The 19,480-nt window shown below is 55.0% G+C and overlaps 1 protein-coding gene across 6 annotated transcripts in view; it reads right to left on the reverse strand.

Annotated features, from left to right (window-relative positions):
• The window catches only part of Ask1 (apoptotic signal-regulating kinase 1), a 49,105-nt gene extending 30,342 nt beyond the window's left edge, over positions 1–18,763 (reverse strand). For 3 of the 6 annotated variants that reach the window (XM_037224618.1, XM_037224616.1, XM_037224613.1), the window contains exons 1-3: positions 18,021–18,763; positions 7,938–8,023; positions 583–696 (exon numbers count right to left, since the gene is read on the reverse strand). In XM_037224618.1, coding sequence (XP_037080513.1) covers positions 583–696; positions 7,938–8,018 — 195 coding nt within the window. In that variant the 5' untranslated portion in view covers positions 8,019–8,023; positions 18,021–18,763. Of the gene's footprint in view, positions 1–582; positions 697–1,790; positions 1,897–7,937; positions 8,024–13,175; positions 13,238–18,020 lie in introns of those variants that run through there. The other 3 variants (XM_037224619.1, XM_037224614.1, XM_037224617.1) reach the window with 3 other exon arrangements.
• Positions 18,764–19,480: the final 717 nt, after the last annotated feature.

A 19,480-nucleotide genomic window follows, 5' to 3' on the forward strand; every position in this document is an offset into this window, starting at 1 on the left:
CGGAGGCGACAGTGGCGGCAGCGGCCCGGAGGCGAGCCGGGATCAACGACAGTAACGAGACCCCCCCCCCCCCCCTCCCACGGCTGGCGTACAGCCGCTTCAGAGGTGACGTAGGACCGACGGGAGCGGCGGAGCTCTCCCTCCCCCCCCTCCACCCGGAAGACGACCCAGGACCGGGTCGCGGCGAGATCACCCAGCGGAACTGGACACATCTGACCGTGAGTAAAGCCCATCGTGCGTTCAAAGGCCATCGCGCATTCAGAAACATAACGGTGTTGCCACACGGCATTCCACTGCATGCGCGTGTGCGATCGTGCGCGGACGTTGTGCTGGTCTACGCGTCGAGTGAACGCACCGCATGCCACGGTTTCTGTTCAGGCCCAGCATGCATGTGTGAAAGAGCATTTGCAACGCACGAGGTCTATCTAACAAGCGAGGGGCCCCGAGAACGGTCTATCAAACAATGCTTTCACCGTTGGTGTGAGGCGCAATCGCTTGGCACCTGTCGGCATTTCTTGCCTTGCTCGGGGTGAGCTTCACCTCCATCTGAGCGCGACGCGCCGGTCGACGGCGGGCACATACCTGGATCTGAGTGCAGTTGGCATTGCTGGCGCGGCAGGCCAGCTTGACCTCCTCCCAGGCCTTCTTGCGGTGCTGCAGCCTCTCGTGCGACTGCAGATCCATCACGCACACCACCTGAAACGGCGGGCGAGGCCCGGTCAGCCGCGGGGCACAGGGCGCTGCCGCTGCCGCCGGCGCCATGTGCTCGCTCCCACTGCGCGCGCCCGCCGCGTCCGCGTCCGTCTGATCCGTGTCGGCGCCGGGTCGGTCCCGGGAACGGCGCGCCCCAGACCGCGTCAGCCCGGTCTGTCGACGGCGCCCAGCTGGCGTCCACTGGCCCGGCCGCGCGGCCGGCGCCGCTGGAGTGGCGGTCGACGGTCCACCGGCCCCTCAGGCGCGGCGAGCCTGACCGGTGGCCGCCTCTGAGCGGTGGGTGGAGTATCGGCCGCCAGTGATTCACACCGGCCGCCAGGGATAATCCGGGCGATCGCACTGATAACGATAGCCGTCCGCCCCGCCCGGACGGCACAGCCGCCCGACGCAAACGGCAGCGCGAAGGCAGCGCACGCCCAGTCAGCAACGGAGTGAACATTATCGCGACGTGTTTCAACAAATAGCCCTTTGCCGTGGTAGCTCTGAGCGCGACGCAAACGCGGTCACCAGCCGACAAATGAAGAAACCACAAAAGAATCGATGGGAAGGCCAGCCGCGGCAGAAGGAAGGGGCCTGGCAGGAAACCGGCCCATCATCAACACCTGCATTCGTCCACGGCATTGCTAAGGTTCACTGAATCCCCGACTTATCCCACCGCCCCATGCCAGTGACCCGGGAGCTGGCCGTTCAGAACAGAGCCAATAATCCGGAGTCATGTGATCCGCTTCTCCACCCATCTGTCCCGTCCCGGTCACTGGTTACGTGTCACCCCTGCGTCAATGGCGGCGATACGTCACGCCCCGCTCGGGATCCTAGCGCCGCGTCGGCCCAGCGGATGACGCCATTTCCGGAGAATCGCTGGGACGTGCGGCGGCGTGTCGGCAGTAACCGGTCCTGGGGCCAGGCCGGGCCGGCTGGGCACGACACAGCCTGGCCAGGTGCGAGACGGACCTTCAACACGGCTCCTGGCCGGAGAGCGCCGACCAGTCCCGCCCTGGTCACCGCCGCCGGATGGCAGCGCGGGTCACACCCGACCGGCGCCAGGGGAGCCCCTCCCCGTCCCGCCTTGCTCCTACCTTGACGGCGGGCGGCGGCGGCGGCGCGGTCCGCGGCTCCTCATGGCCCGACCTGGCCGTCGTGGAGCCGCCCATGACGCCGACGCCGACGCCGACGCCGACACTGGCACTGACGCGCGCGCGCGGCGGCGGCGCAGCGGCCGAGGAGCGCGGCACGTCCGCGGCGGCCGCCGAGCCGGCACTATCTGGCGGAGCCGGCCGCCGCTGCAGCCGTGCAGCGGCGGCCGGCGCCGCGTGCGCAACGTCAGCGGACCGCACGGCCGAGCGACGACGACCCGGCGCCGGCCCCGGCTCAGGCACGCAGCACGGCAGGCGCGGCCGCTGCTGGGGCACCGGGGACGGCAGGGGTGAACTGCTTGGGTCTCTCAGTGACGCGCCGACCGGGGAGCGACCGCGGGCTCGGGTCCCTCTGTGCCGCGCCGACCGGGGAGCGACCGCGGGCTCGGGTCTCTCTGTGCCGCGCCAACCGGGGAGCGACCGCGGGCTCGGGGTGATTGCGTGGCGGTGTGCGGAGAAGACGGGGTGTCCGGATGGCATGCACAAGGTGGCAGCTCCATTTCACGGAGACGACACCGGTCGACGGGTGAAACAGAGCGACACTCACCGCCATCCACTTGGCCGGGAGGCCGTCGCTCCAAGAAGCGAGAGCTCGGGGCGCGAATGGTTGTTTATTGGGGGTTTTACGGCGCGCCGACTGCTGGGGTCATATTACGCTCACGACACTCGGGGCACGCTGACACTGAGGACAGAGGGCATCCGGATCGATGGAAGGCTGAAAGCGGACTGGAGGCGGAGGGAGGCTGTAGACGGAGAGGGGTGTAGAGCCGGGAGGTGACGGGGGGGCGCATACGGAGCGAGGTGTGGAGTCGGCAGGCAGCTACGTCAGTCCTCACTTGAGCAGAAAGGGACTCAGACTAGTGCGGAACTCCGTACAGAAAGACATTTGATGATGATGACGATTATCCGTGTCTTTGGCGGTCTAACAGCTCGGATCATTTTGAACTCGTGAAAAAGTTTTAGTCAATTAATGAGGTACCTACGACCTTCGCGACCTTCTTTTCCGTCATCGCAACCATGCTCGAAGCTGGTGCACCCAATGGCTGTAAGATAACGACAGGCATGGAGGCTACCAATTACGGCAGTAGGGCAGTTCAATTCAGCGTGATCGCCAAGCCCGCGCAAGATCTGCACGCCTGTGAGCTATTTCTGCCCAGCACTCTGCCTTCACAATGCACCCGAACAAATTCGGTAAATTTCAGGTCCACCCGACGCGTTCAGTTATGGCTGTACTGACGACACACTGGTTCACGTGACAGTTTCTCAAGATGCGCATGTAGAGCTACCACTGCAAACGCTCGGCACCATAAAGAGAGGTGCGCCATTTGCGAAGCACAAATAAAACTGTTGCCGTCGTAAGGTGTGACAGCACGAATCTCGCATGCCACAAAATAAATCCAAATTAAGTATCTCTTAATACCTATGTGGAGCATCGTCAGCAGCTCGTCCGAAAAAAACAGGCTGGACGTAAGGGTCAATGAAGTACAGTGCAGTACCAATGCCCTAACCAAATGCCGCTCGATGAAGTGCTAAAAAATCCCGAAGTATCGTTGTGAGCAACCTCGAGCCCCTGTACTCAAGATTACCCTGAGCTTGAGCTCGAGACTATCTCATCGACACCTCCCTCCTCCCTCCAGCACGAGTAGGGTCAAAGGTGACGCCTCCTCGCCGCCTCGCCTGCAGCCAGCCAGCGATCACGAAGTACCGTTGTGATCAACCTCAAGCCATACGCTCCAGATTATCCTGTGCTTGAGCTCGAGACGATCTCACCAAAACCTCCCAGCACGAGCGGGGCCAACGGTTACGCTTCCTCGCCACCTCGCCTGCAGCCAGCGTGATTTGGTTAGAGATCAGAGCGTGAGTCGTCGTCAAACCTCGCAATTGACGAAAGGATTAACGTGGAACAATTAGACCAACGAGCAGTGACTGAAACTTGGGCGTTTCTTGGTGTTTTTAGCCTCGAGACATGTTGTTCTCCACAAATATACACTGGAAAGCATACAAAAATTGTTCTCTGTGGGCAACGCGAGATGAAGGCAAGCTGTTCCTGAAACTTCGACATCATCGCGCGCCACACTCACACGACTAAACGAGAGTTTAGTACTTGTTAGTAAATACTTGCGGGTTTCAGCCGAATCTTTCTACCATATCACACACAATCTGTCCTTTCACTGCATTCAGTGCCCAGGTCCGTCGCTGCTCACCAGCACACGTTTGACCCACCTGCCGTCCACCAACCACACCAACGCGGCCAAACACCGGGCACGAGCCCCCACTCAAAACAACAGCGCCTCTTGACGGGCCAGGGAGACGTGAAAGAACAGACAACATCTCGTATACGTCACGATTCAACGTTTCTGGACTGCGCGGGGAAATCACTGCAACACAACAAAAATTGATAGGGAAGTACGTGATGTCACACCAACATATATCCGTAAATGTGGCGTGAATTGATCATATATTGGTGGAAAACATTTTAAATCCTTTTTTGAATAGCATCCTCATCAAATTTGCATTCGAAGCTATTAAAAATGGAGATTGTACCGAAGGTGTAATGGTGATGTCAAATACCATCCCACACGCTCGCTTGAGCACGCGGAAATCCACGGCTCCGCGAGTCTCCGGCTCTTGGGGAGGATTGGGCTTTGGAGAGAAAGCATATTATCCACCAATAAAGGCATGTAATTTTTATATCGATCTACAGAACGCCGCAACAGAATCATGATTGGAGTATGAAGCTATAGCAGGGTTTCTTGTTCTCCGTTGAGCAGAACTTTTGATTTTGAATACTTTTTCAGAGAATCATTTTTTTATTTTTTTCACATAATTATTTTTTCACAGGATCATTATGGTCCTAAAAAGCAATATCAAAGCCAACGAATAACTTACAGTGGCTCTGTCGTTGAAGACTGCCATGCCATGCGCGCCATTTATGTAGCCTTCCGTTTTTTCGTTTTTTTTGGGGAGCCACGTGCGCGGCCGTGGTGGGCGGTGATGACGCGACTGGTTGATAGCACAGATAAAGGCAATATATCAATTCAGCACAGTGGTATATACTGAGGAAAGTATTGTATCAGACTCAACGTCGGTGAGTACATGTAGCGATGCTAACTTTGCACGGCCAGCTTGCACTATGAGAAGGAAATAATTCCTCCGCTGCATTGACCTCCGAGCCCCGATCACGCAGCAGCCTGACGTCCCAGATGGTGTAGTTTTGTACATAACTTTGAGGAGCGGGTGAGCATAGAAATCTTAAATCCCAAATACATGGTGCAAACCACGTTCCGCCTGATTTTGACTAAGTTTATTCTCAAAGTTGACGGAGGGACTAGCATCCCATCCAAGCAAACCCCTGGTCCCAAATTAAGCGTATCTAGGCTAGTAAAAGCCTAGGCGGGTATCACATTGCCCCAGAATCATTCCCTTAGGCGAGAAAGATTGCACCTCGGCTCTAACATAGCTGCACTTACTACCATGCCCCAGATGTTCCTATTTATATAATCCCAGATGCTCCTATATTTATGCCTACAGACGCTCCTTGCATGACATTTCAATCATAAATTTGTTCTAATGTGCCCTGGGGAATTGCTCAACAGGTGCACAATATTTTAAGAACTGGTTTCTATCAGCCTTAATTAAGACTCACACCTTTACAACAGAATTGTCAATATCAACAACTTTCTATCATCTCCATAGCTTCAAAACACACCGTAGGTGTGAGCATAGACTTAGCACTTACTTAGGAGCTAGAAAATTTTAGAATTGCAAGCAGCCAATCTCGAATGGTCTTTGGTCATCACTGAGACGAGCTAAAGCATGGTGTTTACTGTCATCTCCTGTCAAAGAATGTCCTTCAATGCCAGCTGTGAATACCGTGCGAATTCACCTGTTTTTTTCTTCTTCTTACAAGTCGCTCTTTTAGAATCTGTGTTCTCTTCCCCAAAAAACAAACCAAATTTGAGATACTGCCATCGAGTATCACAAAACGCTCTCGGATGATCACATCCCCATAAAAACCGAGGCCTGCGTGCAATTGGTTAGCAGCCGAAAGTGTTTGAACGTCACCAAAATAGGCTACAGGTTGCACAGTTGGCACGACTGATTTTTTGAAGCGCGTTGGTTCGCTCAGAAGAAGCGACCTGGCACCGAAAACACGTGGGCACTGCTGCAGCGCGAAATCTGCTTGCGGTAGTGTCGAACAATGACGTCGTGTGGAGTTTGGGTGAGGATACGCCATATTTGGTCGTGTTAATTACAAACGTGATGCAATAGCTATGAGACATACGCGATCCGCCCGGAGTGTCGAGAAACGGTCCAGATTATGGAGAGCCCCATTGTCTCTCAGAATCATCGACCGTTTGCCGGTTTCGTGAAAGCTCGGGTCGCCATCGAATATCACACCAAGGGGACGAGGAAACAAAAGGCAAACGAAGGGTCGCGGCGCCCCAAATACCGCGTTCGTTCTTCGCTACAATGTTGGTATGAAACTGAACATGAAGAGCAGAGCATCACTCCAAGATGGGAGAGGGTCGGGGCAGCGCGGCACTTGGAACGGGGTGGCACGGGACTCGGAGCGGGGTAGCACGGGACTCGGAGCGGGGCAGCGCGGCACTTGGAGAAAGGTAGCACGAGATCCGGAGCGGGGCAGTGCGACACTTGGAGCGGGGTGGCACGGGACTCGGAGCGGGGTAGCACGGGACTCGGAGCGGGGCAGCGCGGCACTTGGGGAGCCACGGGACTCGGAGCGGGGTAGCGAGACACTTGGAGCGGGGCAGCGCGGCACTCGGAGCGGAGTAATGAGGCACTCGGAGCAGGGAGGCCAGGGGCTGCACGACACTCACAGTAAGAAGGGGACAGGGGGACAGGACACTACACGACATTCCGAGAAACGACACTCATATTCCCTGCTAGACGAGATGCTGCCCCTGATCCTCCTCCGGAGGGTTATGAGTGGCTGTCACCGGTTCATTCTATTAGAAACCTCGGTCAAGATGAAATCGGTGACCTCCCGGAACCAAGAACTTCACATTTATTTATATCACTGCTCCGCAACAAATTGCGTACGAACGAATTAGCTTCAACATAGGTGATGAGCTGCAAACATTTGCGGCAAACCCAGATTGTATGTGAAACTGCCTAAGTTTTCGCTTTTTTCGCCGTAATTTGCCAAGCGTAGCCACTTCCAATATTCTCTCAAATACGACAGTGTGCCAGAGTCTCCAGCAACCCTTGACCTTTTGCCCACGTGAGCCTCGCATCTGGACACATTCCTCAGACGCACGTGATCAGAGAGTGCGCGAGCAGCTCGCTACGGCTGGTGAGAAAGCTGTATATGGAGTCTCTGGCAGCGCAATGCTTCGCTGAGCCCTGGTTTAAGGCAAAATGTAACAAACCGGGACGTCCTGGCATGGGTGGCGGACACTCACCTCCATCCCGGGCCGGGCGGCGGGTACTCGCCTCCACCTCGGGCCGGGCAGCAGGCATTCTTTTCTACCCCGGGCCGGGTGGCGGGCGCTCACCACCTCGGGCCGGATAGCGGGCACTCACCTCCACCTCGGGCCGGGCGGCGGGCACTCACCACCTCGGGCCGGGTAGCGGGCACTCACCTCCACCTCGGGCCGGGCGGCGGGCACTCACCTCCACCTCGGGCCGGGCGGCGGGCACTCACCTCCACCTCGGGCCGGGTAGCGGGCACTCACCTCCACCTCGGGCCGGGCGGCGGGCACTCACCTCCACCTCGGGCCGGGTAGCGGGCACACACATCCACCTCGGGCCGGGTAGCGGGCACTCACCTCCACCTCGGGCCGGGTAGCGGGCACTCACCTCCACCTCGGGCCGGGCGGCGGACACTCACCACCTCGGGCCGGGTAGCGGGCACTCACCTCCACCTCGGGCCGGGTAGCGGGCACTCACCACCTCGGGCCGGGTAGCGGGCACTCACCTCCACCTCGGGCCGGGCGGCGGACACTCACCACCTCGGGCCGGGCGGCGGACACTCACCACCTCGGGCCGGGTAGCGGGCACTCACCTCCACCTCGGGCCGGGCGGCGGGCACTCACCTCCACCTCGGGCCGGGCGACGGACACTCACCTCCATTCTAGGCCGGGCAGCGGCCGTGCTGGCCGAGTGGACCGAGCCCTCACTGAGCCGGCTGCAGACGCTGTCCGTCATCCCCGCTGAAACGGCGCCGTACAAATGTCAACAGCAGGGCTCCACGCCCGGCCCCTCCGCGTGCGTCAGCGGCCGGCCGCCGTATCGTTGCTGTCCACCACGGGGCGGCTGCGGGCCCGGGCGGCGGGCACCAGCACAATGTCAGGTCCAACAGCCTGAGTCATAGTCCGAACCTGAGCCCCTGTGTTTTCACGCCGAGTCCGAGTCCTACGCTCATTCCAGGCTGAGCCTGATGTGCAACGTTGCGTTGCAAAGCCGAACCATTTTGTGTCTGTTGAAACCGCATGGGGACGAAATATCGTTCAGGTCTTGTGGAATGACTGAAGCGAGATACCAACATCACGGGCGGAATATCTGTTTTAGGACAACCGTCCCAGTTTGATGGGTTAATATGTGCAATGCTTCCTACAGTATAAGAAAAGCCACGACCAACAATCATTAATAAGTCGTGAAAGTCGTGAAAATACCCGGCCGTCTTTTGGTTTCCAGCCATGCATGTCGCGCCGCTTCGAAAAGTTGTGATGCACGCTGGGGTGGCAGGACGGGCATAACAGTGAAGTTAAGTCGCAACTGCAAGGAAAAACGACCGGGGCAAAGTCAGATAAAATCGCATGACGTCGGAGCCACAAACAAAACAGCTGCCGAGCTCTCAGCAACGTTGAATGAAAACAGCAGCTCCGCAAAGCCCAAGCCGGAGCAAACTCGTCCCCATGCCTGACTACGAATCTGAGATTAAGCCAAAGCTCAGCTCCTTATCGTCTCGTTCGGAATGAGGATAGTTTCGCCGGACCGTCACGAACAGATCGTCAGAGATGGGAATTTCTGTAATTTGTACGCATGCATCTTCCTGAGCACATCAAAACTCAGCCCGGGCTTTGCTACTTCACATCTTGCCTGGCCCGCATCAGGCAGTGATTGTACTGTAGTTGCAGACGACTGAGTATTGAACCTTTGTTTTCGTGAACAAAGAGCCCCATGGGCCCATGCTGGAACTGAACCCTTACATGCAAAAAGTGCACGCAATGGCAAAAACATTCATCACACATGCACTGCAAGTACACTCAGGGCAAAAAAAAAACAGCTTAGCAATGAATAAATTATGACCAGCTTAGTAACAGCACATGACACCGCGCAGCAATGTCACACAAGAAGACGATTGCAAACATCGAGATAAAAAGCGCATGGAACACTTCGCAGCGGCACAGTGGGACGGAGCTGAAACGACGTAGGGCGGCACGGTGGGACGGAACTGGAATGACGTCCAGCGGCACAGTGGGACGGAAATGGAACGACGTCAAGCGCATCAGTCTATCTCCGAGTCGGACATCGGATTTGGATGTGGGCGGTTCAGCCTGTTTGAAAATAACGTTCCTTTTGGTTCAGTGGCGATCAAGACTTGCTTTAAATGAGTGGCAAAAAGCACTTTTCACAAGTTCAGAAGGAAGCTTACTAAAGACATAAGGATATAAAGACATCATGCCAACAAAGAGCCACAAAGGCCCATTGAGGTTGGCCCATCCTAGGTTCCTCACCCATTCCTGAACTAATCTTACCACCTGACCTGCCTGAATTTAGCTATAAATAAGATTATTAGACCTAAAGAACTTGTGCCATCGATTTTTAATGCTGCTTCCTACAACTTCGCTTCGCAGTCCACTTCAATGATTCACTGCTCTTTGACCAAGTGACATCTGTCTCTTCATAGCTCTACTCCCTCCTTTTGCTAATTGAAACTGGTTTTCTCTAAGTCTCGGCCTAATATCCCATGCTCCTTGTAGATCTTCCTTGCCTATCCCTTTCATAATCATGAAAACCTCTATCAAATTCCTTCTAAGCACACTCACAGCAAAAAAAACAAACAATAACTTAGCAATGAATAAGTTATGGCCAGCTTAGTAACAGCACATGATACCGCATAGCAATGTCACGCATTCTAAAGCTTATATTCTATTTAAAGCTTTTCCTTATTCTAAAACTTAAGAATCCTGACACTGGCTGATTTTGTAGCAAACAAAACTTACACAAGCGAGGTTCAGTCCAACGCCCTCCGTATTTTGGATTAAATCAATGCCCTCTTGTTCGGTTCCCAACAATGTTGAAAAAGTGTTGTTATTGGCCGTATCCAAGCACTGAGTCATACGGTACACGTGAGTCATTACGATACCGTCCATTGGGACAGTGCGTACGGCCCAATCAGACGTCATTGCAGGAAACTGATATACCCTTTGCATTTTATGATATCAATTCAGTGTAACTGCGCATTCGCACAAGCAGCGTTGGTAACCGAATTCCTCCCTCCCCCTTCCCGAACGGTACAAACCATGGGCATTAGGTATAAGCTGCACCCACGGCGGTAGTTTCAGCGATAGCCCACACCTGTATTCGTGCTGTGGCAAATATTCACGCTAGCACGTGACGTCCCTTCAGGGAATCCGTCCAGATCAGTTTTTGGGGCATCGCTCGACATCAGCGTTACACACCAGGGGGGGGGGGGGGGGGGGGACTACAAAAGGAAAATAACGGAACGGTGATCACACGTTACAGTGTTTCCTACTGCTATTTTTGCGCCACATGCGATCACCGCTAATTAACTTTTTCTATTCGGTTTAGATATACGTTGAAGCAGGGTGATGTATTAACCGGGACAACTGTATCCTACCTATGGGATCAGATCGTCTCTTATTAATTCAGATCAATTCTAGCACGCCTATCTTGCGATATGATGACGACGCGGGGAGCAGAACGCCTCACCCACAAAATATATCACGTATCCCCATGATGTATTTGCTTCTTGTAAATGTGCTTGGACTTACTTGCTTCCAAGCTAGCATAACGCATGTACTTTTTGTCAAGTACATGACCTTACAATCCGAGTTTTGAGGGCCTTCAACAGTTTGTAGCAACAGCATCCGTGTATGACTGCACTTTGTGTCACTCCCGTTAACACCGCTCCAACCGAATGTCGAGGCCAGCGGGCGACTCAGTTGCGCAACACCAATCCCTGATACCATCTGGGAGCGCGCCAGCTCCGGCGCGTGAGTAGCACGGCAGGCCGCGTCCCAGGCCGGTTATCGTGGGAAGCGGGCCCGGCTCCTGCCACGGCTAGCGGTGGCGACGCGACGGCCGGCGTCAGCGGCGGCGACGCTGCTGGCCGTGGCAGAAGCAGGCGCAAATCACTGACTTTCCGAACGCTGCGCTGTAACTGACGGACAGCGCTGGGACATTCGGCAAGAATGCTGGACGGAATACAACTAGCACACCACATATCTGACAGTGGAGTGATACTGGATGGGCCGACCAGGATACCGTTATGTTCGCTTCTATCCTAGAATGAGCGAACAGTTCTGATTCAGAAGCTGCTTTTCAATGCTAATATATTTTCTGAGCACCTTCAATGGTAGGACTTTATGGCTTGTGGCCACCATGAACCCGAACACTGGCAAGATCATGGTGCGACTGTCGCATACTTGCCTCCCTCCTCCGGTATTCTGGTATCCTATGGTAATCCTATTATGATACCCACACTAAGCACAACATTTGTATTTATGATGGCAAAGGCTGCTGAGAGTCCCTAGCAAAATTAATGACATCCAATCGATGTGGAGTGTGCCACAAGGTTCTAACCGTTAAACTAAAAGGTATCGTCATGCCATGTCATTGGGGCTTTACGTCGCACCCAGCTGCTGAGGCTATATGGCGTCGCCTGCCTCCCACCCTGGCAGGAAGGGCGGGTGCCGCGGGGAATCGAACCCCGTACCTCTGGTTTCCCAGACGCGCAGTGGTTTACGCAGACGAGCTAACCACTACCCTACCAGCACCCCACTAAAAGGTATCTTTGGTCCTCCGGATCAAAAATCAATGCTCGCATAGGGCTTCCCGTGCAAGCCCAGCTTAACATTCTCCCATATTCTGCGCAAAGTCAAGAATGCCAGCAACGATGAGACACGCCACCATTTGATGCATGCATGAATTGAAACATCAGCCGTGTCTGCATGCTGTTTGTTTGCATACCGTTTGTATACTGTATCGTCCTTGTCGATACTGTTCACCCGCAATGGATATCAAACTGGACCGACAACGTCACGACATTCAGTGTCTCACCATAGCACGCTGCAAGTCAAATTAAGGCTAAACTTAACGATAAGCACATGTAGCTAGAAAACGTTGCCTTTCTTCTGGGCCGAAATGCAAAGAACGTGTCAGATCTGATGCTCCGTAACAAAACATCTCCGAAAATAATCAAGCCAGCTCAAGCTCCCAGCGAGCTACGGTGTTCGGAGGTTTCGTGAGCGCATCGGCTACCGAGGCCATATCGCGCTCGGTTGCACTACTTGCTGAGCGTTACACAGCTGAACAGGCGAGCATTTGCCACGCAGCCCGGTAGTGCCCGCCGCCAGCTAAACATTAGCGCGTCTACAGAAGGCCAGCGAGGGGACGTCTTCAGAAAAACCCGTCTGCGGACTGCGGTCGCTGAACAACTCGAAAATGCCAGAACACATCGCCGAATGTCGCGCAATATGCGGCAAACAACGGCAAGACGGCCTCCATGGCCGGACAGATACGTCCACCTCTGCTGAGATGAACGAGTAAACAGAGGTCCGAGCCGCACAAAGATGAGTCACAGGCGACCAGCCAACCATAACGCCTCCGGCAGACACCGGCCCGCCGCGGGCCAGGCCCTGCCCCGGGCGCTCAGCACGGCGGGATGACTGCCGGACGAGGCCAGGAGGGATTTAAACACATTGCGTCATCCTGCTTCGCGTAGTGCGCGTCCACCACGTGCCGTCGCTCCCAGGAGGCATGCGTTCCATTCAAACGAGAGCTGACCGGTCGGAAAACACGCGAGGAAAACCCACATAAATAGCTCTCCGGAAACCGCGGTCAACGCGGGCGGACTGACCGCAACGCCCGCCGGGCACATTTTGTTTTGTGGATGCCTTTGCCGAAACGACCGCACGCCAGCCATGTGATCTACGGTGACATAGGGCACACTACAATGCCTCTTCTCTCAAGTTTGATGTATTTGAATATTACGCCCCTGGTCAGACGATACTTTTGGCCGGCACGAATGCCTGGCAAAACATCCCCTCATCTCTCATGCCAAACTACACACGAGACACGAAAGTAGGCGGCTCGGCAGTGATGTGCGGACATTACCTGCGCGGCTGAACCCGACGCCGCGCACTGTTCACACCACATCCACGGCACGGCGTCAAGCCACTGGCGAAGTGTCTGGGAGGCTCTCTCGCGCACCACACACCCGCGCACGGTCGGCGTCACCGGGAGGAACGCGCCGAACACCCGGCGCCAGCACGCGCACACGCTGCAGTCGGCTGCGGCGGGCCGCGCCGTCTCCGCCGCTGGAGCAGCGGGCCTGCCTCGCCTGTCCGGGCCAGTGCCACCCCACCAGTCGTGCCACATTGCCGGAACCCCCGCGTATAAACACGGTACCGTCCCGCGGCGGCCCGTGACGGCCGTACACCGGGGCCCAGGATCGCGGGCGGCTGTACTCCGGCGCAGGACTCGCAGCGGACTGTACCCCGGCGCAAGACTCGCGGCGGACCGTACCCGGGACCAGGGTCGCAGCGGACTGTACCCCGGCGCAGGGCTTGCAGCGGACTGAACCCCAGCGCAGGGCTCGCAGCGGACCGTACCCCGGGACCCCGTTCGCAACGGACCGTACCCCGGGACCAGGGTCGCAGCGGACTGTACCCAGGAACAGGACCGCAATAGACTGTACTCCGGGACCAGGACCGCAGCAGACTGTACCCCGGGGACCAGGGTCGCAGCGGACTGTACCCGGGACCGGGACCGCAGCGGACTTGACCCCGGGACCAGGACCGCAGCAGACTGTACCCCGGGACCAGGACCGGAGCGGACTGTACCCCGGGACCAGGACCGCAGCGGACCGTGCCCCGGGACCAGGCTCGCAGCGGACCGTACCTCGGGACCAGGCTAGCAGCGGACTGTACCCCGGGACCAGGACCGCAATAGACTGTACTCCGGGACCAGGACCACAGCAGACTGTACCCCGGGGACCAGGGTCACAGCGGACCGTACCCCGGGACCCCGTTCGCAGCGGACCGTACCCCGGGACCAGGGTCGCAGCGGACTGTACCCGGGAACAGGGCCGCAGCACTGTACCCCGGGGACCAGGGTCGCAGCGGACTGTACCTGGGACCAGGACCGCAGCGGACTGTACCCCGGGACCAGGCTCGCAGCGGACTGTACCTCCGGAGCAGGCTCGCAGAAGACCGTACCTCGGGACCAGGCTCGCAGCGGACCGTGCCCCGGGACCCCGTTCGCAGCGGACCGTACCCCGGGACCAGGGTCGCAGCGGACTGTACCCGGGACCAGGACCGCAATAGACTGTACTCCGGGACCAGGACCGCAGCAGACTGTACCCCGGGGACCAGGGTCGCAGCGGACTGTACCTGGGACCAGGACCGCAGCGGGCTTGACCCCGGGACCAGGACCGCAGCAGACTGTATCCGGGGATCAGGACCGCAGCGGACTGTACCCCGGGGCCAGGCTCGCAGCGGACTGTACCCCGGGACCAGGCTCGCAGCGGACTGTACCTTCCGGAGCAGGCTCGCAGAAGACCGTACCTCGGGACCAGGCTCGCAGCGGACTGTACCTCAGAACCAGGCTCGCAGCGGACTGTACCATGTGACCAGGCTCGCAGCGGACTGTATCTCGGGACCAGAACCGCAGAGGACTGTACCTCGGGACCAGGCTCGCAGCGGACTGTACCTCCGGAGCAGGCTCGCAGAAGACCGTACCACGGGACCAGGCTCGCAGCGGACTGTATCTCGGGACCAGAACCGCAGAGGACTGTACCACGGGACCAGGCTCGCAGTGCACTGTACCACGGGACCAGGCGCGCAGCGGACTGTATCTCGGGACCAGGACGGCGGTGGGGCGTATCCCGGGACCAGACTTGCTGAACACCCTCGGGCCTTACTCCTGCGTCAAGTCAAGTCAAGCCAAGTGGATCATCATAATGTATCCCCAGCCCACATCCCACAAAGCGCCACAGAACTGTATCCCCGAGTCATGTCCCACAGTGGACGAACAGCTCGTGCCCAAGGGTCACAGGCCACAGGCGGCCATCAGCCTGCGCCTCCGGTCGCATGCCACAGAGCAGCCCCAGACCGTGCCCCGGACAAAAACCCGCAATGGGCCATCTGACTGGGCCCCAGGCCACGTCACACGGCGGCCACAGCGGGTACGGGCATGTCGACCGCACGCGCCACCGCACGGCCAGGAGTGAAGGAAGTAGAGGAAGGGGGAGCGAAGCAGACGGAGCCTTCGTCCTCCCCTCCCCTCCATATCTGAAGTATTGCCGGCGGCGTTGCGTGGAAAGAAACGAAGTTGACATCGCGCGTACTCCGCCCCAATGCCTCGCAGGTGTAGCCGCCGCTTCGGACAGCATATGACGAGACGTCATCACGCCGTCAACAACGCAGCTGGCGAAGCTGCAGTCAGACAGATCCTGGCGAGACCACTTACGCATAGTGCCCGACACTTCTGCGTCAACAGGGTCCCGCTGAACCCCGGCACAGGTCCGCATAAGGTACGCTGCAGACTCCGGTGGTGATCAGAGCGACACGGAGGCTCTCGACCCCAGGGTATCACAACAAGCAGACCGGTTTCCGGCAACAATGGGTTGTTGTGTGATGTGTCGGACGAGCAGTGTCGTGTTATGGCTAGCGGGCACTACCGTTCACTGTCAGAGGCCGTACTAACGCCGGCACAAAAGACCAAGTGGTGCTATGTGATGGTTCAGTTGAAGCTGTTACTCATGTCCCAGACATATCCAAAACATGCACTGAAAGTGCAACAGCTCCTATGTGTCCCATACTCAAGCTGTAGCCAAATCCATCATCTGTGCCACATAGAAGGTCAACACCAAAAAATATTGGCTGTATATCCACCACTATTTGTGTACCTGTCAGTTAAATGAACTTAAACAGCATGTAATGCTATTTTAACCATTACAACCAAGCACTGAAAACAGAGGGAAAAGGATCCTGGAGTTAAACAAATGAATTCACTTGGGAGTAACCTGATTGTCAAAACCAAACTAAATGAAATGTAACATAAACTGTAAAAATGCAAAAATGAAAGCATGAATACCCATACAATATAAATGTTATACTATCCAAGCGTGTGATAAAAATACATCAAATTCAACCACCCACACTGGCTTGCAATTCAATTTAGCTTGAGGGAAGGACAAAGCCCTTCTCAAGCTGAATATAAGGTTGCAAGGATGAAGTCCTTCCAACTTTAGTCCCCCCACCCAAGCTTGCAACTCAGCTCTCCCAACTTCAGCATTATGTTCTATCTAACCAAATAGCATGTGCCAAATTAGGAGCAGCATGCGGGTGTACCCTCCTCTACCCATGCTGATTGAGAGCAGGCAGAAACCTCCCCTACCACCAAAAACTATATTTACAAAACTGCATGCTGGTCATTTGAATGTGTAGTCAGGTAGCAACATAACCAAATATGTTGATAATCCTAACAATAGCCAGAGGTGTTTATGATTGAATATCCAGATATCATTGCTGAATGTGTGCTCTACAAACTGATAAATGTTGTTTCAGGCCCCTTGGCTGTGTACAATGTGTTAACATGGTGTGGCATTAGATACAAAAATCAACAAATGAGCAAATGTCATCTAACATATCACCTGGAACAATGTATGTTATGCACCAAGTACTTACCTGAAGCCCATTATTTATATCTTATATCATTTTCTACTCCTGCCCCCTACTGATACATCTAGATTAGTTTCAACTCTTGTTTCTCTCTGGTTAGTGTTTGATCAATGTCATGCCAGAAGGTAACTTAAATTTGTAAGCACTAGAGGATGGACTTAAGGCACATACAGAACTGTCTTTATTGTTCTATACATAAAAAGGATCACCTAAGATTACTGTCAGTAAAGCATGAGATATATACCATATCTTCTACACAGAATTTCTGCAGTGGTCCTAGTATCTTAAATAGCTTGGTCTGTGGTCTAAAACCAACCAAATTTTGTATGAGGTACATGAGCTAATATCATGGTCCTGGGTACATCATGCATAAAAATTTAGGCTAGCTGGGAGTAAACATGCATAATATTGTTGGGACTTATATAATGTGTATTTTACTAGGTAGATAGAATATTATAATAACTTTGCATAACCAAACTGAACAAAAACCCCTGCATGAGGAAATCTTCTGATCAAAATGACATTTCATGATGATCAAGAATACTTAAACCTTATCATGCAGTGTGAAAGTCATGGCACAGATTGCAGTATGGCAGACAAATTCCAAACTGTCTACCTGCTTGTTCTTTATAATTAAGGTCATCTCCATGATTCTGTGCATATTATTATACTGAACTAGAATCATACACCATGCAAATCCCGCCCATATAAATCGCTGTAAGAGCCATAGTATGACTCCTACAGGGATTCACATGAGCAGGTATTTGCATGGTTTAGGTATCTGCATGGTTGGACTCCTAAAGGGACATTGAGATATGACATAAGATTTGACCAGCCAATCAGTTTCACAAGCAAAATAGGTTATGATGTGCATACAGAGAACCAAAGTTCTCACCAATATTCTGCCCAATGTTCAGTTGAAGATTTGTCCATCTTGAACATGAGTGGACTGTCTATACACCCTCTAATTTGCAAAGAAACATGGGTATGGTGGTTATATGGCTGAAAAGGTGTGAATAGGGATATGGTTATGAAAAATCATTTTCTTTACAATTAGCTGCCAGTGGCAAACATCACATGTGTTGTAATTCAGACCATCCAAGAGAGGTGCATATCATTCGTGTCATCACGACTAACAGATTGGATACTATCGGAACGGGTAGGCACCAGGGCAAGCGAACCAATCCAATGTTCGTGGGCAGAAAACAGCAGCCGTGTTCACATGCTCCATTTAAACCCTTGCTGGCCTTTCATTGCCGGTATCTAGATGACTTACCATGCTACGTCCTTGGAAACAAGAATATGTCACACAGACAATTCTGAAATGACGCAGGAATTACACAGTATCCATGTACATAATCAAGAAAACCACATCCGACGTCCACGCGACGAAAAACCGTGGGACCTGTTGACGGTCGTCGTGCTGCCAGATAGCCATAAAAGAACCAGATATGGCGGTATACCTTCACATCTGGTGATTGTTTAGGCCAAAGCCACTAGGAATTTGGAAAAATGCATGCTGTCCTTGAACAGGTAAAAATATCAACGTTCACAATTGCACTGTCAAGCGCATACATTAGATGTGGAAGACTTTGCTGCATCAGAAGATGGCACGCTGATGTCGCTTTTGCATGCATACACTGCACACAATACACGCCGACTCAGTCACTAATTGGGCTTCCCAACTGTTCACGCCTTCGGGATTTACTCCGTTTATATTTAGCTTGTGGAGGTACAGAAATGCCACTGCAATAATACTTGCGTGTTTTTCTTCCCCAAAAAGGCTTCGCGGCACTTGAAAACTTAACACAGGAGGTGTCATAACGGCGAGTGAATAAGCATGCGACCGAGCTGTGCAGGCACCGGATCTTCCAACCAATTGGGCTGGTGCCGGGCACGGCGCCTCTCACGAGCTTCAAGGCATGCCAGGTGAACTTGAACATTCTATAAATCAGTTGTATTTTTAGTCGCGGCGGGGATGGGAGCCGCCCTGGTCAACCTGAACTCTATGTTATTGTCGCGCCCTATGTGCTCGCGGACAGCTCCCGGCTTGGAGATTACATGGCTCAGAATCGGGACCAGCGTTTCTGCGTTTTCACGTCCGCTTTGCCCGCTGATGCCTTTACCTGCAGTCCAGTGGGAACGCTCCACAGAGAATCCATTTCCAAGTCGGCCGAGACATCCGACTCTCATCGTTGAGACAAACACAAGGCAGCTGGGCCCCCTCGGCCCTGACGCGGGGGTCCCGTGTCAATCGTTGCTCAGCACCAGACGCTAACGGAGCGGGAACACCGTCGCGCCGGCTTCCTGCCCGGAGGCCGGCCCGCGATACCTCCTGGCGCCACCCTGCTGACCGAGTGACAGCACTGTCGGACCGCCAGCCCGCTGCTGGGCTCCCTCGCGCAGACATGCGCTCTGTCGTGCGTGCTCCGCGGTGTGCTAAAACGGTCAACAACGGCATGCTTTCTGGCGTGAAATGTCCTTTCGCTTGTAATGTCCAGAGCCATGGCGCAAGCTGTCTGAATGATGCGCGTGGCGGCTTCGCACGCGTGCTGCGTCGGCGCACCACCGAAGCCGTGAGTTGCTCGCTCCAGATCGCAGGCACGCGAGGTCGACAGCCGCCTGTGGGATGCCACCTTGCGGAGACGCCCGGGAGCCACGGAAACGGCAGCGCGGTGCGGCGACAGCGGAGATACTGTGCGCCGCCGCGTAGCCGCAGGACAGGAAGGCGCGGCG

The sequence above is a fragment of the Pollicipes pollicipes genome, unplaced genomic scaffold (genome assembly GCF_011947565.3).
Source record: "Pollicipes pollicipes isolate AB1234 unplaced genomic scaffold, Ppol_2.1 Scaffold_4881;HRSCAF=5763_pilon_pilon_pilon, whole genome shotgun sequence".
Lineage (NCBI taxonomy): Eukaryota > Metazoa > Arthropoda > Thecostraca > Pollicipedomorpha > Pollicipedidae > Pollicipes > Pollicipes pollicipes.